General features: G+C 52.0%; 1 protein-coding gene and 1 long non-coding RNA gene across 4 annotated transcripts in view; both read left to right on the top strand.

The window, feature by feature from the left end:
• NUDCD3 (NudC domain containing 3) overlaps positions 1 to 22,467 on the top strand; it is a 62,745-nt gene that overhangs the window by 24,256 nt on the left and 16,022 nt on the right. For all 3 annotated transcript variants that reach the window (XR_005784545.1, XM_040454968.1, XM_040454967.1), the window contains exon 3: positions 14,122 to 14,254. Coding sequence is in view for 2 of the 3 variants with exons in the window: in XM_040454968.1 (XP_040310902.1) it covers positions 14,122 to 14,254 (133 nt within the window). In the remaining variant the exon portion in view is untranslated. The remainder of the gene's footprint in view (positions 1 to 14,121; positions 14,255 to 22,467) is intronic.
• LOC121016952 (uncharacterized) lies at positions 271 to 12,908 on the top strand. The gene is made up of 3 exons (XR_005784548.1): positions 271 to 1,238; positions 1,377 to 1,459; positions 10,695 to 12,908. It is a non-coding gene; the product is annotated as an uncharacterized LOC121016952 (long non-coding RNA).

The raw sequence follows: 22,467 nt of genomic DNA, 5'->3' as shown, positions 1-22,467 counted from the left end.
GCCTGTGATCTGTGTGCTGTTTGTGCTGTTTGTGTGTGTACGTGCTGTGTGTGTGTGTCTGTGTGTGCATGTGTGCTGTGTGTGTGTGTGTGTGTGTGTGTGCTGTGTCTGCGCTGTGTGTGTGCTGTGTTTTGTGTGTCTCTGTGTCTGTGTGCTGTGTGTGTATCTGTGCGTGTCTGTGTGCTGTGTGGTTCTCTGTGTGTGTGCTGTGTGCATATCTGTGCGTGTCTGTGTGCTGTGTGTGTCTCTTTGTATGTGCATCTGTGTGTGTGTGCTGTGTGTGTGCTGTGTGTCTGTGTCTCTGTGTGTGTGTGTCTGTGTGCTGTGTGCGTGTGTGTGTGAGCCCCATGTTGCTGTTGGCCTGGCACACTTGTTAGGAATCGTGTGGACCTCCCTGAGGCTGGCCGGGCCACCGTGCTCCCCTGTCCATCTGGGTCAGGCTGTATGCCCACGGACCAGCACTTGTACCAGTGCACGTCTCTGCTGCATGAGTGGAGGGTCATGCCGGCTGGTCCGAGGTCTTCAGCCCAGAGGCCGTGAAGCAGTGTGAATGGTACCCGTCCTTCCCTGAGCCGCTGCATCTTCTGAGTCCTGCGGACACTGCTCCTGTGCACTCGGAAGGCCGGCTGGCAGGTGGCTCTGTCCGCAGGGAAGAGCTGGTGGTGTAGACCCCACGGCAGCGTCCTTCCTTAGGTCTTGTTTTGCCGTGGACACCTGTGTGTTTATCTCCAGGGGTGGTTCTCCTGCAGGCGGCTTAGTGTCTGTTTAGGATGTGAACACAAGGTTTCCTTGTAAACTACCCTCTTAGGCCTGCCCGCCCAGTGCTCCTTTTTTATAAGGAATAGTTTGCAGCACTGCCCTTCCCACCTTGAGGTCGGGCCCCTGCGCAGTCACCAGAGCAGTGCTACACCTGTGTGAGTTTCTGGAGGGCGGGAGACTTTTCGCAGAGCCCAGAATTGAACACATTTGCACGCAGATGTGTGCCTGCAAAAGTCACACTGTGGTGAGTTGCGTGAGAAATGTTAGGGTTTCTGTCTACGCTGAGATTATCTGTACACAGGCTTCTGCCTACTGGTGTCTGGGGTGTGCATGGGGGGGTGTGGGGCGGAGGACAGCGCCCGGGGCCCTGGAATCGCCTGCTCCCTCCAGGCCCCCGGCGCTCGGCAGCGCCCGTCAGCTGGGATGCGTGTGGGGAGCAACCTGCTTCAGGGTCCTGTGCTCCATGGGGAGTGAAGGCGGTAGGTCCACTGGTGAATTCCTACTTAGAAATGTCCCCCGAGACACAGCGTGCAGGCACTTCCGTAGCGGGCATGCTGAGGGTGCTGAGGACGCAGTCCAGAGCCTGGATGGTAAGCTTTTCGTGCGAAATTTCACAGCAGTTCACGGAATGTGGTGTTTGTAAGCAGAATGGGTCTGGCTGTTTGATGAAGTCACTTTATACGTCCTCAAGGAGGCAGAGGTAAGACACATGTCTCTGTGTCTCCCTCTCCCTTGTGTGTCCATGCGTGTCCATGCAGACCCGTGGCTCAGGGCTGTGGGAGAACTCTGCCTTTGCCCCCACGCTGCTCGTATTCTTGGTCCACAGTGCCGAGTACCTCCCTGGGACACCACCTGCTTGGCGGTTCGGTCTGAGCACCAGGCTGTTGCTGTGGAAGCCCCATCGTCACCTGCTCATCGCACCGCTGGGCAGATTCCTCGTGGCCCCCAGCAACTGCCACATCCCTCTGTCTGGGCTTGGTTCCCGGGCTTCCCTGTGTCCTTCCGTTCCGGGCACCGGGGGCAGGGGGGTAGTGGGAGATGTAGGAAGGGCTCACCTTCGAGGTGGCACAGACAGACAGCCTCAGTCTGGACCGCGGGCCATCCAACACTCTTCCTTCCCACTTCCTTCCACTGAAGGTGGGCTGGGGAGGCCCTGGTGAGCCATGTGGGGTGGGTGGGTGGGGGTCCAGAAGGAGCAGGTGCAGCCAAGGGAAAGAGTGACGGCGCACTTCACACGGGCTCGGAGGAGACCGCGCTCTTCCAACAGAGCAAACGGGAGGCCCTCCCGTTTGGGCTTCATGGGAGGTGTGGTGGCCATGCCTGAGCAGCGGTGACCTTCCCCGGAGTGTCTGTGCTCTGTGTGGTGTCGCGAGCTGTGGTTCTCCTGTACCTGGGCCTTTTCCCCCAAAAGTTGGAGCATCGGCTCTGTCTCGCCTTTATTTTCTCAATGCACTTCTAGTCTCTTCTCCCGTGTCCTTGGTGCGGGACAGGAGTCACCAGGCCACAGTGCTCAGAAGTGTTTTCTTCTGATGGCAGGCTTTTGTCTTGGCCAGTGTGGCTTAGGTGGTAGTGGTATCACCCGCACTGCCAGTTCTTGAAAAGGGCCTGTGGTTGTGGTCTGCTCTCTGCAGACGGGCTGTGGGCGGGCCGGGGGTGGGGTGGGGTGGGGTGGACAGCACGTGGCTTGAGACGGCACCCATGCACATGTGGTGGCTCCTTATGCTTTGTCCTGCGTCCGTTGGAAGAGAGCTGACATGTCCTGCACAGTGACTTGCCCTCAATGTTTGCTTCTGTTCATTACTCCAGGGCCTGGAATCTGGCTGCTGCCCTTCGGGCCAGTTTTACAAATAAAACTTAGCGTGTCTTCTTACGCACCACTTTCCTTTTTCCGGTTGGTCCACTGCATCCTGGGGAGGATTTTCCCAAACAGTGTCTTGTCTTGGGTGATTTCCTTTGTGCTACAATGTAGCAATTTCTGCCTCCCTTCACGTTGTGGGGTGGATGTACCCTTCTGTCATCTACAGAAGGACTCCAGACTGTTCTCTAATATTGTTTGATTCCTTTAAAATTAACACCACTGTGACCAACTTCTGTTTTATAACCTTGGGCTCTTCAGTTGGTATCCCAGTGAAACTGCGTGTTAACCTGAAGACTGTCACTGGCTTAATCTTACTAACTCTGCTACTGAAAGCTGGTGTATCGTTGCATTGTTTGTGGCTCCCATTTCCCTCCTTTCCCCTTATATTCAGTTACTGACAGTTGCCCTGCAGAATTAGGTACAGATTTTGTGTGTCCTGAGTTCAGTTAATACCCAGATATTTATTGTTTGTGCTGAGTTTAGGAATGGTATCTTTCCCACTATGTGTTACAGCTTGTTAGGAAAATGGTTAATTATAAAAGTAGTAATAAAAGCAGGTTTTAGAAAATTTGGAAAACAGAAAACTTCTCTGGTTTCATCATTATTAGTATCTTGTTAGATGTCCAATTAAAAAGTTATATTTGCTATATATTAAAAATTATAAAATAATTTATATATAAAATAAAAAAAATTTTAATGTTTGTTTATTTTTGAGAGAGAGAGAGAACGTGAGTGGGTAGGGGCAGAGAGAGAGGGAGACACATAATCTGAAACGGGCTTCAGGCTCCGAGCTGTCAGCACAGAGCCCAACGTGAGGCTTGAAGCCACAAACTGTGAGATCATGACCTGAGCTGAAGTCGGACGCTTACCCAATGAGCCACCCGGGTGCCCTAGATCATTTTAATATTAAAAACTACTTGGCTGTTGTAACAGGAGAGTTGTAAGTACGTATGCGTAAAAATAAATTCTCCTAATTCTGTAGCTAATGTTACACACCACAGAGAATATCCTCACACAGGTTTTAGAAATGGGGACATAATCATCCACATACTGTAAAAGTACTTACTGTCGGGTACAGTTCAGTGTTTAGTGTATCTGTAAGGCTGCCCAGCCATCACAAGGCCTCATTCCAGCCATCGTTCTTACCCCAAAAAGAACTCCCCTCCCCATTTCCTCCTAACCTCCCGTCGCTAGGCAGCCACCAGCTTACTTTCTGTCTCCATAGTTTTGTCAGTTCTGGCATTTTGTGTACTTGGAATCAAGCAGTCTGTGGCCTTGGTGTCTGGCTTCTTTCACTCAACATAGTGTTTTCCAGGTTCATCCGTATTTGTAGCAAGTATCAGGGCCTCATTCCTTTTGTTGGTCAAAACCTCATTGTACGGATGGACCACACTTTGTTTACTAGGTCATCAGTTAACGGACACTTGGGTTGTCTGTTACGAATAGTGGTGCTGTGAATATCTGTGTACATGTTTCTGTGTGGACGCATGCTTTTGTTTCTCTTCAGCATATACCTGGGGGTGGATTGCAGAATCATACAGTAGCTCTGCGTTTGACCTTTTGAAGAACCATCAGAGTTTTCCACAGCTGCTCCAGCCTTGCATACCAGTACCGTGAGGGGGTTCTGGTCTCTGCAGCCTTGCCGATGCTTGTGATTATCTGTCTTTTTTGTCTTGATGGTTTAGATTTGTATTTTCCAGTGACTAAAAATGTTGCACATGTTTTGCATGTGCTTATTGACTGCGTATCATTTTTGGAGAAATGCCTATTCAGGCCATTCACTCATTTTTAATTGGGTTACCATTTTACTGTTAGATGGAAGAGTTCTTTATATATACCGGACACTAGGCCCTTCTCAGATAAATGATTTGTCAGTATTTTCTCCCATTCTGTGGGTTCCCATTTCTCTTTCTTGACAACGATCTTTGATGCACAGAAGTTTTTAATTTTGATGAGGTCTGATTTATCTAGTTTTTCTTTAGTTGCATATGCTTGTGGTATCGTATTTAAGAAACCATTGCCTACCCCAAGATCACAGTGATTTACTTTTGTATTTTCTTCTAAGAGTTTTATAATTTTAGCTCTTGCAATCTCTGACCCTTCTGAGTTCGTTTCTGTGTGTCTGAGGTTGTGGTTCAACCTCAGTGTTTTGCATGTGGGTATCCACTTGTCCCAGCATCACAAACGGACTTGGTTTCCCTGTTGAGAAGCAGTTGGCCGTGAACTTGAGAGTGCGTGTTTGGGCCTTCAGTTCTATTCTGTTGCCTCTCTATCATGTCTGTCCTCATGCGGGTACCACGCTGTCGTGGCTGTCGAGGCTTGCTATAAGCGTTGAGGTTAGGAAGTGTGAGTCTTGCTGTTGGTTTTCCTTTTTTAGGATTGTTTTGGCTATTCTGCCCTTGCATTTCCATATAGATTTTAGGGTCAGCTTGTCAGTTTCTGCACAGAAGCCTGTTGGGGGGTATTGACAGGTACTCATTTATGCATTGGCTGTAGATGAGTTCGGGGAGTTACCGCTTACCAGTATTTAAATTTTCTAGTCCATGAACTTATGAGGCCTTTCTGTTTTAGTTCAGTTTATCTTCAGTTCTTTTCACCATGTTTTGCTGTTTTTGGAGATTAATTTTTTTGTGAGGTGTTTTTGCTGTTAAATTTATTCCTAAGCATTTTATTCTTTTTCTAAATTTTATTTATTTAAGTAATCTCTGTACCTGACTTGGGACTTGAACTCATGACCTTGAGATTAGGAATTGGATGCTCAACCAACTGAGCCATTCAGGTGCCCCTGGAATTGTTTTCTTCTTAGATTGTTCATTGCTACTGTATAGAAATGAAATTAATTTTTACATATTGGTTTTGTAAGCTGTAACTTTGCTTAACTCATCAACTGTAAGTAGTAGGCTCTTTTAAAACAATTTTTTTTAATGTTTATTTTTGAGAGAGAGCAAGAGCATGAACAGGGGAGGGGCAGAGAGAGGGAGACACAGAATCTGAAGTAGGCTCCAGGCTCTGAGCTGTCAGCACAGAGCCTGATGTGGGGCTTGAACTCATGAACTGTGGGATCATGACCAGAGCTGAAGTCCATGCTTAACCGACTGAGCCACCCAGGTTCCTGAAAGTATTTAGTAGGCTTTTAAGGATTTAATGTATTTATGCAAGGCCATATTATCTGCAAATAGAGTTTTACTTTTTCCTTCCAATCTAAGTGTTTTACTTGTTTATTTTCTTGCCCAGTCACCCTGCCCGGTACCTCCAGCAAAGTACTGGATGGAAGTGGTCACAGCGGCCCCTTGTCTGTTCCCTAGTCGTGGGGACAGTGCCCAAACTCCAGTTAAGTGTGATGGGAGCTGGGGCCCTCGCTCTTCCCATGTCTCATTCAAGAACATCCTCCAGCACCTTCAGCGGAAGCGACCATGACAGGAGGCTGTTGACATCTCACCACCTTACTGATTTCCTGGGATTAAGGGCATCTGGGGATAAGGGACTTTTAGTTTGACAGGTGGGCGGTCTGCCCATCACCCAGTGGGGCTCCAGTGCACAATGAAGGAAGCCTGGGAATCACGCAGGCCATCGGAGCTTCGCATGTGTGAGGTGACTGTGTCTTTGGGGTATCGGGGTGGTGGTGACCTCCCAGGGACTTGGCCGTCACTTGGACTCTTGCTCCTGGTGGGCCCCGGAGCATGTAGGTGCAGCTCTGGGTCAGACCCTGGGCGCCTGTCAGCCTGTGGGGGCATGTCCCGCGTCTCCACTGACACTCCTTAAATTCTTTCTGCTTTTCCTTTCCCCTTTCTTTTCTTTTTTTTTTTTTTTATTTTTTATTTTTTTTAAATATTTTTTTTAATGTTTATTTATTTTTGAGACAGAGAGAGAGACAAAGCATGAATAGGGGAGGGTCAGAGAGAGGGAGACACAGAATCTGAAACAGGCTCCAGGCTCTGAGCTGTCAGCACAGAGCCTGACACGGGGCTCGAACTCACGGACCATGAGATCATGACCTGAGCTGAAGTTGGAAGCTTAACCGACTGAGCCACCCAGGCGCCCCTCCCCTTTATTTTCTTTATCTTCATTTAGTTTTTCTGTTTTTCAGGAACTGTATTGCCAGCTCCAGTGTCCCAGCTGCTTTCTTTTGTATTCTGTCATTTTAGTTTGTTTGTTTTTTTTTTTCTTTTTTAGCATTTACTTACTATTGAGAGACTGAGAGAGACAGAGCGTGAGTGGTAGAGGGGCAGAGAGAGAGAGGGAGACACAGAACCCGAAGTGGCTCCAGGCTCTGAGCTGTCCCCACAGAGCCTGACGTGGGGCTTGAACGCACCAACTGTGAGATCATGACCTGAGCCGAAGTTGGAGCTTAACTGACTGAACCACCCAGGTGCCCCTGGTTTTGTTTTGTTTTTTCCCCTGGGAAACTCATGCATGATTCCCTCCACTGTAGCTGCTGGTCCTTGTGTTGGGTTGGCTTTTTCTTTGTGGTCATGCCTCCATCCCACAGTGTGTGTTTTCTGAGTGGGATTGTAGCTGCTGCTCTCGTTTCACAGCTGCAGGGTCATCTTACGGGCGGGTGGATGCACACAGGAGGACGGAGACACGTGTGGGTGCGTCTGTACCTCCAGTGCCATGTGGAAGAAACCCTGGGTCGTGTGGCTGGGACGGCTGCCTCTTCCTGGACACACTCCTCGCCCCTGCCAGTACTGACCCCACCTTTCGCTCCTTATGGAGCCTTGGAGCTTCTGTGGTGTAAATTGGTTGCTTTGTAAGTTTGTTTTTCAATTCAGAAAAGAGTTCCTAAAACTTTGTTTTTACTTTGGGATAACAGAGTTTGACCTGAGAATTCCTGACTTAATTTTTAAATTTTAAAGCCTGAGTTAAAACCTTTCCTATTCTTGGATGGGTCTTGTTTCTATATTTGGAGGTAGGAAGGTTTCTGCATGAAATTTCTCATGCATCTGTCTTGAGAACACCTGTTGTGTTTGAGATGAGAGCAAATCCAGGCAAATTTAAAACCATGGCTTATTGCAAGAAAATGGACTCTTGGGGCTTTTGCATGAAGGAATCTCCCCTCCGCCGGGCACGCTGTTTGTGAACACGCGTTAGTGCGGAGAAGGTGTTCATGTAAGGGAACCCTGTCGTTTATCATTTGTGTTAGAGAACGGTGCTGGCGGCTGTCCTTCCTTCTGAACTGCTGTGAGCAGTGTGTCCTTGTCTGGATGCTTCCACTTGTGTGTGCTCCTTTGTTCACGGACGGGGAAGGGGGTGCCCGGCGTCCGCGTTTCCTAATAGTCCGTTCCTGCAGCGGCTCACATCACTCTTCCTGGGTCATGGTCCCCGTGCAGACAGGGACCGGGTGACACTGCTGCTGGGAGAGGGCGGAGGCAGTGGGATCGGGCCGGCACGTCCCCCCTCTTGATACCAGGTGCTCAGCTCCCTGTGCCTGGTGTGCTGATGTCACCTGTCTGGAGCCCTCCTGTGGTGCTGCTGCTGGTAGCATCTTGGGAAGGGTGGGGGGCTGGCCGAGGGGCACATGGGCTGCGATGTGCAGGTGCAGTGCAGGGCTGGCAGGAAGCGGGTGTGAGGGCCAGGCAGAAGGATGGGGCCACATGCGTCGTGTGATGGGGACCTGAGCATTCCTGCAGCAGCGGGCACACTAGGTGGGACTGCTCCTTCCACGGGTAGGGAAGGGGTGTGCGGTGATGAGAGGTGATGACAAACAGGTCCGTAGACTTGCTGGCTGCAGGGCCACCTACTGGTGTGTCCCTGGCCTTCTGTGCTCCCGCGGACCCCATGAGCTGGCCTGGTCTCCCTTCCCACCCCGCCCTGTGTGTGCTGCCCCTGCTCGGGCCACCCATCCTGGGTGTCCCAGCGTTCACCAGTATGGGATGGGCTGCCCCTCCTGGGCGCCAGGATGAGCAGAGGGTGGGCTGTGTGTGCCTGAGGCTTGCCCATCCACCCTGACGTTTTTGCTTTCACTCCGCTTCTGGGCCTCCCAGTGTCCTTCTGCCATGTTTTCTTGTTTACTTTTAATGAGACTGATACCTGCTGCCCCCCCCCCCCCGACCTTGGCGTACCCGAAGCGGGCCATGGGGGGCAGAGGGGTGGCCCCATAAGAAGTGGGTCTTGCAGAGTGAGGGTGGGATGGGGTCCTGACCCTGTAAACCCTGCTCCCTGGGGAAGCCACTCTGGGGTTTCCATGGTACCCCCGGCCCCGCCTCCTGCCATCAAGGGCTCTCTGCATGCCTTGGTGGATGTTTGGGCCTTTGGCCCTCCTGTCCCTGCTGTCGGTGAGTGTTGGAGGTCTGGTGCAGTTTTCTTGGGTGAGATTACTGCTCAGCTGGGGAGTCTCTTGAGAGCAGAGGTAGTAAAAAAGCTGGTCATGACTTGTTTGATTTTGGATGATGAGGAGAAGAAAATGGAGTTAAGACTAAGAATTCAGCCTTCTCCACTTGTCATGTGTGTGCAGGTTACCTCATTTTTGTTGGAAAATGTGTACTATATATTCACGTACTTGGAAAATATTTGGAATGTTCTTTCTCTTGTCAAAATAATTAACGTGAGGGACATTTGGGTGGTTCGGTCGGTTAAGCGTCCAACTTCGGCTCAGGTCATGATCTCACGGTTCATGAGTTCGAGCTCCGCGTCGGGCTCTGTGGTGACAGCTCAGAGCCTGGAGCCTGCTTCGGATTTTGTGTCTCCCTCTCTCTCTGCCCCTCCCCTGCTTGTGCTCTGTATCTCTCTCCAGCAAAATATAAATAAACATTAAAAAAAATTTTTTTTAAGTGACATGATTTAAGAGGAAGTCTTGCTGTAAGAAACCTGCACTGCCGGTTAATGAAAACAGCATATAGTAAATGTGGATGGTGTTTCTGCGGGCTGACCTTCCGAGCAGTTTGCATTAAAACCTATCAAATTATTCATGGGCGTATTATGAGGGGCTTCAGGTATTTCAGGTGAATCATCTGGTATTTTTAATTGTGCTCCATAATTAAAATGTTAAAGGCAGATTATCAAAATATACTTTGTGACAAGAACTTTGTATCAAACGCTGATGGCGGTGGTGGAGAGTCTCCTGGGGGCAGAGTGAGCGGGAGCTACAGGCCAGGGGCATCAGTGCCTTGGGTGTCCCCACGGCGGCACACAGTTGTCCCGCAGGCTTCTGCTACGACTGGTCAGGAGCAGAAGCAAGAACGCAGGGGAGTGAGGTAGGACGTGGGCTGATGGCCTCAGGGCACAGGGATGGAAGCCGGGTGGGGGGTGGGGGGGCGGCAAGTGTGTCCCGAGATGGGTCTCGGGTTAGTGCGACGCCGGGAGGAAAGTAGGAGGCAGCACGTGGGAGCTGCAGAACCGACAGTCTTTCCAGCACGTGAAGAGCACTTCTGCGGCCAGGGAGCACCGACAGAGGCTGCAGCGCAAGTGGCTCAGAAGGAGCTCGTGTGGCCAGTAAGCACGAGCACACAGGAAGCCACGAGACTCCTCTCTTGTGTATTCCGGGGGCAGGACCCCTGCCTGGGCACGACGCAGGTGTGGGGTGGTCCCGGGCCAGCAGGTCCCCCGCTGGGTGCTCAGACCGACCCTTAGGTTATAAAGATTCCACGAAAGGAGAGAGTGGCACCATTCATGCCCTCGAAGCTTCCCTCAACTTCCTTATGTGGCATTCTCGACTCCTGTCTCGTCTCCCTGCCCCCAGACATGACAGGACACACCCAGAAATCACAAAACTTCACCGTGCATAAGTCAGTAAAACGAACACTTAAGCTTAATGTGATTGTCGTGAATTTCAGTGCCCAGTCTGTGTTCATGTTTTCCTGAGTGTCTCTGTCTTCTCATAGCTGGTTTTTCTGGACCAGCTGAAGGTCTGCCGAGCCTTCTGATTTAGAACTCTTCTGCTTTCCTCTTTAACTGTTGCTGTTTACTTGTAAAGAAACATGGAACTTTGTTGTAGTTTCTAGCATTCTGGACTTGGTTCTAGTGAGAATGTTCTCTGCTCCTCTGCCTGCCGTACGCTGGCGGAACAGGATGGATTTTAGGCCCCTTGTTGGGGCAGGATGGTGACAAGCCTCTGTCCTGAGCCAAACTTTCTTTCCAGGTGGGAGTGCGCTGAAGAGGGTGGCGACCAAGTGTGAGGGGGACAGTGGCCCCGGGCAGGACGGGGTGTCAGGCACCTGGAGTGTGGGACCCGAGGTCATGGGCTTCTGCTGCTCAAGGAGCCTGAAAGAGGTGGCAGGAGGCTGTGAGCACGCTGGGCCTGCCTGGTGCCCTTTGTGTGGGTCACTGTGCACAGACTGTGCGGTCCAACCCTTCCTGTCCAAGGTGTGTGGGGAACATGGCCGTCACGTCTTGGTGCTGAGATGGGGCCCACGAACCTGCTTGCAGGCTCCCGAAGCAGGGCATTGGCCTCCAGGGTGGGTTCCCCTCACCCAGCTCGGGAGTGCAGGAGCCCACAGGAGAGTCCCTGTGCCTCTACCTGCTGTGTCCCCTGCCCAGGTCCTGGAGGCAGTGGGGTTAGTGAGGGAGGTCATGGGAGGGATGGAGGTGGTGGGAGCATTGAGGGGGTGGAGGTTGTGGCAGGGACGGAGGTGTCCCACGAGGGGAGAGGGTAAACTGCCTTAGACGTGCCACACTCCACACACTCATGCCACACACATGCACAGGCCCTGGTCCCCCCCATGGGCACACTCTGGGGAGCCACCCCCACTCCTGGAACCTTGGAAGGGGCCCGAGGGTGGCCCCCGTGCCCCCAGTTAGAAACCATGCCCTACGGTGCTAGCTCCTGCTCAAGCACCTGTAGAGGCCGCGACTCCTTCACCTACCACTTGTCACGCTGGCCACTGCTGGAGGGGCATTGGTTTCTGCCCGCGCAGGGGTATGGAGGGGCGGGAGTGACCTGAGCAGAGCTCCCACCCCGGGGAGGGGGTGCTGGCTGTGGCACAGGAGCCTGGCCTGGCAGCTCCTTTCACGTGGCCGGCCGTGGGCTCCTGGGATGCCCACACTGCAGGGAGGCCTGCGTGCTGACTCACGCTCCTCCCCTCCCCTCCTTTCCCCTCCCCTCTGCAGCTACATCTGCAGCTGCAGGGGTGTGGCTACGGCCAGTCAGAGATGATGGGGCAAGGGGGCCCAGAACACCTGCACATGACAGGAGGCTTATTTTTACACATCGTTGACTGCAAATAATCCACTTTATTTAAGGAGAATGTGGATTCCAAGTGTTAAAAAAAGCACCCAGCAGGGTGCCGGGCTCTGTGGTGCTGTGTGAGCAGAGCCCCTCTGTGAGCCCACAGCTCTGGGGTGCAGGGCACCCCCGAGCAGGAGCAGCTCTGGCCGTGGCTGAAGGCTCAGCCCTGTCTCGTGGGATGTGGCTGTCCCTCCTCTGTGAGGGGTCCCGAGATTTATCTCTGGATTTCTGCCAAGTGCCAGACCATGTTGGCCTCTGTTTTGTGTGTATTTTATTTCTGAGTTTCCATAACTTGGATGGTTTTGAATAGTTAACGCACACACTCCACTCCGTTAGGCCGTGTGGCAGGCTGTGCAGGGAGGACGACACCCCCCATCCCCATCCTGGCCAGGCCCTTGGGTGCTCGCTGCACACTCCAGCATGGCTGTCACGCCAGGGCTCTGGAGCTGCATCGGGTGCTGGCGGGCCCGGTGCAGGTGTCTGGGTGTCAGATTGCAGGCCGATGGCCGCCTGGTCCTGGGGACACAGGCTGGATTGCCGCCTCCTGTCCAGGAGTCCTGAAGAAGAGCCTTTTTTCTCTGGATAGGATGTCTGTGTTGCAAGGAAGTTAATGGTTAAAGGAACAGAAGAAAGCCAAACTTCCTGTTCGTCTCCCACCCGAGACACCACGGAGACTTAACACTCTGGCGCTTGCTTTTACCCACACGCCCATGAGTGTCTCTTAGTAAATGGACCCACGCCATACTCAAAGCCGCACGCTTTCCTCATGTAGCCCAGCGGCCTCTGCAGACTTCTGTGTCCTGGCATCCGTGTCAAGCCTGCCTGGTCTTGACCTTTCCCGCCTCTTCTGCCCTGCTCCCTGGGGCTCTCTCCCGAGCTCCCTTCCAGACTCTGGGTGGGGTCCTCCGTGCCTCTGTCAGTTTCTGGGGATGTGGACAGCCACTAGCCCCTGGCCTGCAGCCGCCCGGCCGTCCTCACACCGCCGTCCCTTTGCACGTATTTCGTGTCCTGGTCTCCCCTTGTGAAGGACCCAGATGGGACCAGGGCCTCCCAGTGACCTCATTTAACTTTGTTTTTAATTTTTATTATTTTTAATGTTTTATTTATTTTTGAGAAAGACATAGAGCATGAGAGAGGGAGGGGCAGAGAGAGAGGGAGACACAGAATCTGAAGCAGGTGCCAGGCTCTGACCTGTTAGCACAGAGCCGACGTGGGGCTTGAACCCATGAACCATGAGATCATGACCTGAGCAGAAGTAAAGACGCTTAACCAGCTGAGCCGCCCAGGCGCCCCCTCATTTAAACTTTTAAATAAGGCACATTCTGAGGGCTGGAGGGTAGGACACCATAGAATTTTTGGGGTCACGCTTCAACCCCCGATAGCAGCCAGTTATCAGCTGCGAGAGCTGGGCGATGATGGATGCCAGCCTCACATATAAGGTGTACGAGGCAGACCCACAGGAGGTACACACGTTACTTGCGAACCACCACCTGACCAGAGATGGGGGGCTGCGGGGGTGCTCGTGTTCTGACCCTTTTCTGTGCGTCTTCATCTGCACAGATGAACATGTGCTCGCTTCTGTGTCTCCCCATGAGTGCAGCCTCGTCCTCGGGCCTCTGCCTCCACGTGTGGGTGCCGGGCTCCCTGAGGGCTGGAGAAGGTGGGCGAACTGCACCTGTTGTTGGGACGGCCTCACTCAATGGTGTTGCCTTGTCCACAATTAGGCTTCTGTCCTTAATTTAGATCTAAAACTCACGTAGTAAGCTTGAGAGTCCAAACGTTTCTATGTGGTGTTTATGCTATTGTTAGCACTGTTAAGTTTAACAGCAAATCTCTTCTCCTGTTTTATTTGTAATGTCAGCCAAGGCATTTGGCCAGGCCCGTGTGCACCCGTGCTGGGTTGGCCCTGCAGGGACAGTGGGGTGTGGCCGACAGGTTTTTCAGGCAGCTCCAGCACACCACTCAGGTCTCAGGAGAAAGCGGGGCTGCGTTTGGGTTTGCGTGGAAGCTGCAGGCGGAAGTTGTTGGACAGTTTCTGGGGGAGCAGGAGCCCTGGGGCCGTATTACCGAGGCCCTTCGCTTGAGGGACTGAGCAGTGTTCTGGGGTCCACAAAGGCCAGCAGGCTAGGCTGTGCCGTTGACCGCGGCCACATACCCCGTCCCCGGCGTGCTGCATTCGTGGACTTCTCTGCAGCATGTCCCTTTGTCCCTGGGTTCCCCGGGAGGCCTGAGGAGGAGGACCAGGAAGGAAGTCACCCTGCCTCAGAGAGGGAGCCCCTTGGGAGCTGGAGGTGGGGCGTGGCTGGGGCGTGGTGCTATCTCACCTGTCCTTCTTCCGCAGGAGGCAGGAGCAGTTCCAGAGAAACCCCGACAGCTACAATGGCGCCGTGCGTGAGAACTACACCTGGTCGCAGGACTACACTGACCTGGAGCTCAAGGTGCCGGTGCCCAAGCACGTGGTAAAGGGCAGGCAGGTAACCTTGGGGCCCCTCCAGCTCCTCCACACAGCTTTCTCTGTGGCCGCGGCTGTCTGGTGTGGGCTGCGCTGGAGCCGACTGGCCTGTCCTGTGGTCTCCACTGTCCTTCAGCCGCAGACATGACTGCCAGCCCTGCTGTGCTGCTGGGGTGCACCTGCTGCTGGGTGTTGAGCTCCAGTGTCCTCCCCCTCCCGTGGTTCATTGCGTGGCGTCCCCACAAAAAGCCTGACAAGGGAGGCAGGGTGATCCACGTCACGCCCATTTCACGGATGGAGCAGGTGCCTGGAGAGGCAGGGCGGAGATCCCCAGGTTGTGCAGTGGCCCGTGGTTCCTGGGCCTGTGCTGTCTGGAGCACTGGGTGGTCACGGGGTGGGGGGCGGGGGGGGGCGTCGGCCTGAGCAGGGGCGCTCACAGCCTTAGCTGGTGTCTTTACTTGAGAGCAGGAGTAGAAATGTAACCTTTGATGGGGAGAGAGAGAGATGTTTACTCAGTAGTTGTGCACGTAGGGAGGCCTCACTTTAAAGGAAAAACCCCATGTAATTTGTGAGGTTGTCCCCTGAGTGCTGTTTGCCGGAGAAGCTGTATTCTTGCTTCTGTCTTCACAAGACTCTTCAGCCTGCGCGGTAAGCAGTGCCTTCCGTGTTTCGTAGGCGAGATGGCGGGGCCAAGCAGTTCCTTGCCACCCCCCCCCCCAAGTGACACAGGTGCCCCTCACTTGTGCCTGGGATCACTGAGTGCTCTGGGAACTTGTGTGAATGACTGCGGTCAGCGCAGGTGTGCTGCCTCTGAAGCTCTGAAAAGCTCTGAAGCTTTTCAAAGAGCAGTGCCGCTGGCTTCTTTCAAAGAGAAGGTTCCGGAACATGCAAAGTAGAGCTCATACATGGCTAGCTCCTACATTTTCTGGAACTGACTGCCGTGTGAAGCGGCACCAGCTTCGGCTGGCTTGGCTGTGTGTGAAGAAAACCAGGCTGGGCGGTGAGCTAGTCCCTCTGGGGCCCCTGTCCTGAGGTGCTGACCCTAGACTGCCCAGGCTGCACCTGGAACGGGCCCAACCGTGCGCAGGACACTGGCAGGGGCCAGGCAGCCCCCAGAAGTTGCACTCCCACCAGTGTCGGGAGGGAAGGCAGGAGCCCCGAGGCTTCTTGGCTCCATGTGGTTGTGGGTCAGGGGTCTTGGGCCATGCTAGCTGGAGCACTGCGTCCACTCATTTCTCCCTCCTCCCTCTTCCCACCTGTGTGCAGAGATGTCACCAGAGCACGGTGACCCCTGTCACGTGGACTTCAAGGTCTGCGTTAGACCTGATGACCAGGGGTCATCCACACAGCATCTCGCTCTGATGACCATGTCCCCTCCCGTGTTGGTAGGTGCAGGCCAGTCTTCCTGTGGGGGGGAGGGGGGACTTTGCCCAGTGTACCCTGGGGCTCCAGTGTTGGTGGGAACTTGGATCAGTGTCTTCTGAGGCTCCAGTGTTGGGGGGGAGTCTTGCCCAGTGTCCTCTGGGGCTCCAGTGGCGGGGGAGGGGGGACTTTTCCCAGTGTCCTCTGGGGCTCCAGTGCGGGGGGACTTGGCCCAGCATTCTCTGGGGCCCGGTGGGGCAGGCGTCATGTTGTGTTGGGACTACCTTGTATGCAGGTAAGTCAGTTAAGAAAAGCGCTGGCTACAAACTTTGCTGAAGATAGCTCCAGCTTCCTGGTCCACTTCCTATCTTCCTACTTCTCCACAAACTTCTGGAACTTTCTTCAGGAGAATTTGTATCAGGCCTAACCTGAAACTGGTTATTTTCTCTTTGACTCTGGAGACCCAGATCACCTGGTCTCTGGCTGTACTTCCCACCCCAGGAAACATACATGCTGACTCTCCCCCAAGCCCTGTGTCTTGAGGGTTCTGTGCCCTTCATCGTGTCCCCTTAGGGGACAGGCTGTTGCACCTGGGGGTCAGATGCATGTGTCGTGACTTCTATATGTGCTTACTTTCACCAAGGGTGGTTCTGGATTGTGCTCGTTCCCTCCTGAGACCTTGACTGAGCATGGGATGGTCCCCAAGGCTTGGACAAGATTGCTGCTCTGGGGCTGACCTTGTGGGGTGCAGGCAGTGACAGCCGGCACTGGTGTGGCAGTTCCAGGGAGTGGTGGCTGCCCGCGGTGCGTCGGCCACTGGTGCATTTGCGAGACCAGCATGGTGCTGGAAGAAGGTGATTTCTGTGTTGGCATTTTTATGACACCTGATGACCGTATTTCTGCCGGCCTGGCTTCATCTCTGACGTGATTCAAGTTTTCTTTATCTTCTTCGGGAGTATTTTTGGTCCATGTTACGGTTTTTTTTTTTTTTTTTTTTTAAGAAATTGAGGTAATATAGGCATACTGGCTTCTGGTGTGCAGCATGGCTATTTGATATATGTCTGTGCTGTGAAATGATCGGTGTAGTAGGTCTGGTGAACACCTGTCACCTCACATGGTGACACTGTTTTTCTTGTGATGGGAACTTCTAAGATAATCTCTTGGCAATCGTCAAATTCCCCGTTATTCCTATACCGAAACAGGGGAGGGGTAGAAACGGGGAGAGAGAATCCTAAGCAGTCTCTGGAGAGCCCAATGTAGGGCGCTTGAACTTACAAATCGTGAGATCATGACCTGAGCTGAGATCAGCCCGACTGAGTCCCCCAGGCGCCCCCTGAAACCTTCTTGTGAAACTCTGTGGCCTCTCACATTTTTTAGTGATCTAAGAGTTTTACCTACAGTTCACTTAAAACTTAGCAATAGGTTTATTTTGGATGTCTTGGCTTTTGCTGGTCTCAGGGGTTTTTCCCTTGGAGTAGTCAGTTTCTTTCTGGACTGGCTGCTTTCCAGCCCTTCCCCGAGGTGCCTGTCACAGCTACCTGTCAGCAGTGTTTATTTTAGGGTTTTGACTGTGGCACCTGTCAATCATCGTGGAGGTGGTGGCTGTGGTCGCAGCGGTCCAGTGGTGAAGTCACAGTGGTGGGTGTGCCCGTGGCACTGCGAGTGCATGAGGGGGCAGCAGGGGTCCCCGGGCCTCCTGCCCGGCGGTGACTGGTGCCAGCAGCAGCAGCAGCAGAGCGACCGCTGTCCCTCTGTGCTGGTGCTCGGGTGCAGCAGGCGGAGGAGAGCGCATGCGTTGCCCTTGGCGGCCAGGGTCCTGCCTTTTCCCGTGGCCTTTTTGCTGGTGAATCTAGAGCCAAACTCTAGAGGCTTTTGCCTCGAGCAGGAGTGAGTGCACTCAGCCGCCCTTCGCCCGCTGTGCCAAGGAGCAGGGGACGTCTGCGCTGGGGTGGAGGTGCCTCTGCCCCTGCTGACATCCCCTGGCACCAGTCACTCCTGGCATCTCACCGAACGCCAGGACTTGGCCGCCGGGAAGTGGAGCTCCGGAAGTTTTGAGGCCAACCCCCTGTGCAGACGAGAGAGCCCCCGGGCCGCTCCTGCCCTGTTAGGCCATTGCCCTTGGCCGAAAGCGTGCAGACAGAGTCCCGGCTGGAATGCATGACCCCCCTCCTCCCCGGGGACCACCTGTGGTCTTTGCTGAGGATGAGTCCTGCGCCTTTGCCACGGGAACCTCCCACCGCGGCACTGGCACTGAGGCTCCTGCTGTGGCGCTCGGCCCTGAGCCGTTGGGGCCACCTGTGGGATTTGTCCTGCAAGCGCTAAGCGAGCGAGCAGCGGAGCTCCCTTCTCGGAGTGGGGAAGAGCTGTGATCCCAGGACCATTTTTATCCACTTCATGCAGGGGCGTGTGCGGTAGGGTGCTCACATGTGACGTTTTCACAAGGCCTGCCCCTGTCCAGCTGTCCTCCTCCAGTCCCCGCCCTGGCCTCAGTCACCATGTCGTGAGCTTCTGGGTCACGTGTGAGTGTGCGCTGCCACGTCCTGGGCATGTTCAGGGGCGGGCGGTTCCTGACCCCGCCCGGTAGCTGGCACTGCGGTCATTGCCAGTGTCTTGCTGTTGGAGACGGGGACACAGTGAACGCCCTCTGGTGCGTTCCGTACCGCACGTGCGCGTGCCACGTAGCGCGCGTGCCACGTAGCACACGTGCCGGGAGGCACTGTCGCACGTGCAAAGGGTGCGGCATCCCTTCAGGACTGCTGATGGCCCCCGAAGGGGTGGGCACCGATCCACGTTCCCGTCGTCATCGTGCACAGGGGTACAGCATCAGGTTTGGGGGTGGTAGAAGCTGGATGGGTGGAAAGGGAGCTTCTGGGTGTATGTGGATTTGTATTCCTCTTGGGAGTATGGTTAAGCATGTTTTTACGTGTGCTGGTTAGACGTTAGGCCCTTTGCCCTAATGATTTCTAGGAGCTCTTTATAATCTCAGGTCAGCCCCCGGTCTGTGGTGTGTGTTGCAGACCTATTGCCTCATTTTGTTACTAATATTTTGAGTTGGCTTCTGGTATTTTTTTCTTTGGGGAACTTAATTTATTTTTATGTAGTCAAATTAGTCTCTTTTCTTGTGGCATCTGGAATTAGAATGGAGTAGGTTGTGTTTTGATGGAACTTCTTTGAACCTTTGCTGCCTTATAATCCACTTGGATTTTCTCGCCCCTTTTGAGCAGTTTCGTCTAAATTCTAATGGTTTCTCATTCAACTGTTACGGAAATGAAATGATTTTTCTCTTACGGAAGGCACTGCTGTGTGGTGATCTGGGCCTTATCTCATTGGTTACTAACCAGGAGCCTAACTAACACAGTATGAATTTTGTCACTTAGGAAGTTGATTATTGTATTTGATTAGGTGGAGACACTCCAGAAATGCCCCTGTTCAAAAAGTACAGGGAGAACTTGAACAGAATTAGTTAAAACTGAGAATGGAAATGGACACTAGTGTTGATTTTTAAAAATGTTATTTTGGGGCGCCTGGGTGGCGCAGTCGGTTAAGCGTCCGACTTCAGCCAGGTCACGATCTCGCGGTCCGTGAGTTCGAGCCCCGCGTCAGGCTCTGGGCTGATGGCTCAGAGCCTGGAGCCTGTTTCCGATTCTGTGTCTCCCTCTCTCTCTGCCCCTCCCCCGTTCATGCTCTGTCTCTCTCTGTCCCAAAAATAAATAAACGTTGAAAAAAAAATTAAAAAAAAAAAATGTTATTTTAAAGAAAGGCTCTGCTACAGATCGCTGTGTGTGGATAAGGGTGGTGGGCGTGCTGGTGAGGAGGGAGTGCTCTTGGTTTGAAAGCAGGTCCTGGGTGGGATGGAAGGTTAATCATGCTTAGTAAATGTGGATGTGTTCTCTGGATGTGTCCACACAGTGCGTTCGCATGTTTTCTTTATTTATTGTTCAGTAAGGGACACATCTCTCAACCTTGTGGGTGTTCTTGATCTCATGGGGGCTTCCTTGGTAGGGTCCTTGTCAGCACCTTGGGGTGATGGCCTCTGGCCTTTGACAGGACATTCCTGAACATGAGATTTTTTTCCAGGGTGGTCTCAACCTCTGTTTCTACATTGGGACCGCCTCCCTGGTCCTTCCCCGGCATCTCAGGCCTGGTCACTTGGGATGAGGCAAGGGAGGGGAGGAGGCATCTCTGCCCTTCCCACTGCGTACCCACGTGTGTCAGCCCTGTCTTTCCCTCTCTCCCCGCCCGTGGACACACATTCTCAGTTCTCAGGGGTATGTACCTGGTGCACACGGTAGCAAAGGTAGCTCCCTTTCTGAAGGGCTGCAGACTGTATTCCAAAGTGCTTGCACCAGCTTTAACATTTTACATACCCACCAGAAGTGTGTGCGGGCTCCTGTTCCACGTCCCCGACACCTGTTGTCACCTGTTGTCTGCCTCCTGATGACTGCCCGGAGTTATCTCGTTGTGGTTTCCGTTTGTGTTTTCCGGATGACTCATAGTGTTGAGCATCTTTGCATGTGCTTATTAGCTATTTGTATGTCTTCTTTAGAGAAATTTCTATTCAATGTCTTTGCCTTGTTAAAAATTGCTTTCTTTTTATTGTTGAATTGTAAGAGTTCTTTTTAAATATAAATATTATACCCTTGTCAGATAATTTGTAGATATTTTCTTTTGCTCCATGAGTTGTCTTTTTTACTTTCTCAAGAGATGATGGGTTTTTTGTTTTTTTAATTTTTAAAAAGTTTATTTTTTGAGAGAGAGAGAGCAAGCCAGGGAGGGGCGGAGAGAGAGGCGAGAGAAATCCCAAGCAGGCTCTGTGCTTTCAGCACAGAGTGCTTTCTTGAACTCAAGAACTGTGAGATTATGACCTGAGCCAAAACTAAGAGTCAGACGCTTAACCGACTGAGCCCCCAGGCACCCCAAGAGATGATGTTTTTTGAAGCACAAAATCTTTATAAAGTCTAGACCGTATTGTCTGTTTATTTTTGGTTGCACATGCACACCTAAGAAACTGTTGCCTGATCCATGGTGTGGATATTTACGTTTTTGTTTCGTTCTGAGAGTTTTATGGTTTTAGCTCCTACATAGAGGTTTTTGATTCATTTAGAGTTCATGTTTGTAGAAGGCAGGAGGGAGTGCTCTGACTTCATTCTTTTGCATGTAGACATCCCTGTCACCGTCCTGTTTATTGAAAAGACTTTTCTTTTCCCCATCGAATTGCCTTGGCACCCTTGTTTAAAATCAACTGACTATAAAGCTTATGGGTTTATTACTGAATTTTAAATTTTATTCCAATGATCTGTATGTCTATTTTTATGCCACTACCACAGTTTTGGTTATTGGATCTTCGTAGTACGTTTTGAAATTTTTTGTTCCTTTTTTCCTCCATGACTGCTTTCTTTTGTGTTAGAGATTTTCTAGTGTAGTATTTTAATTACCTTATCTTTTGGGGTGCCTGGGTGGCGCAGTTGGTTAAGCGTCTGACTTCAGCCAGGTCACGATCTCACGGTCCGTGAGTTCGAGCCCCGCGTCAGGCTCTGGGCTGATGGCTTGGAGCCTGGAGCCTGTTTCCGATTCTGTGTCTCCCTCTCTCTCTGCCCCTCCCCCGTTCATGCTCTGTCTCTCTCTGTCCCAAAAATAAATAAACGTTGAAAAAAAAATTTAATTACCTTATCTTTTATTAAACTGTATTTTGGGGATTATTGTCTTATTGTTTTCTCTGGATTACAGTCAGTATAGACTTAACTTCAATGTGTATGCAGAATTGGGTTAAAAAAATTTTTTTTAATGTTTATTTATTTTTGAGAGATAGAGACAGAGCATGACCAGGGAAGGGGCAGAGAGTGGAGGAGACAGAATTGGAAGCAGGCTCCAGGCTCCGAGCTGTCAGCACAGAGCCCGATGCGAGGCTTGAACTCATGAACCGTGAGATCATGACCTGAGCTGAAGTCAGATGCTCAACCGACTGAGCCACCCAGGCGCCCCCAGAATTGGGTTTATATGGTAATTTCTGTTCTCTGCTACTTTGTGTTGCAGCTCTTTTTTTTTTTTTAAAGTTTATTTTTTTATTTTGAGAGAGAAAGCATGTGTATGAGCAGGGGAGGGGCGGGGGGTGGGGGGAGAGAATCCCAGGCAGCCTTCACACTGTCAGTGCAGAGCCTGACACAGGGCTTGATCTCACAAAATGTGAGGTCATGACCTGAGCTGAAATTAAGAGTTGGATGCTTAACTGACTGAGCACCCCCCCCCCCGCCCCAGTACAGCAAGCGCCCTGTGGTACAGTTCTTTTAAATCAAATAGGAGAGAAGAAGAGTTAACAAACGAAAGGCACACTTACGCTGTCTTCTGTATTTCCCTTTACCAGCACTCTCTATTTGTTCATGTGGATTCAAATTACTGTTTAGTGTCCTTTCATTTCAGCTTGAAGACGGCTAGTGTTTCTTGCAGGGCCTGTGCAAGGAAAGATGAGCCTGTTAAGTGAATTCCCTCAGGATTTTTGTTTGTTTACTCTGAGAATGTCTTAATTTCTCCTTCATTTTTGCAGGATAGTGTTGCTGGGTATAGAATTCCTGGTTGACGCTACTTCTCTTCACCCTTTGAGTACTCCCTCCCACCACCTTCTAACCTGGTTTCTGGCGGTGGACCAGCTGGTGCACCTGCTGAGGAGCATGCCTGGTGTTGAGTGGCTTCACATCCTGCTTTCAAGATTCTCTCTCTGGCTCTGGCTTTCTTGACAGTTTGATCTGGATGCGTCTAGGTCTTGGTCTCTCTGGATTTATACTACTTGGAGTTCATTGAGCTTCTTGAATGTGGGTTTTCAGCCATGTTTCATATATTCTTTCTACTCTTTTTCTCTTTCCTTCTGGGGCTCCATTA

This window comes from Herpailurus yagouaroundi, unplaced genomic scaffold (assembly GCF_014898765.1).
Source record: "Herpailurus yagouaroundi ecotype Mexico unplaced genomic scaffold, PumYag 214, whole genome shotgun sequence".
NCBI lineage: Eukaryota > Metazoa > Chordata > Mammalia > Carnivora > Felidae > Herpailurus > Herpailurus yagouaroundi.
Note: the sequence above shows the minus strand (reverse complement) of the source record. Positions and strands in the feature narration are given on the sequence as shown.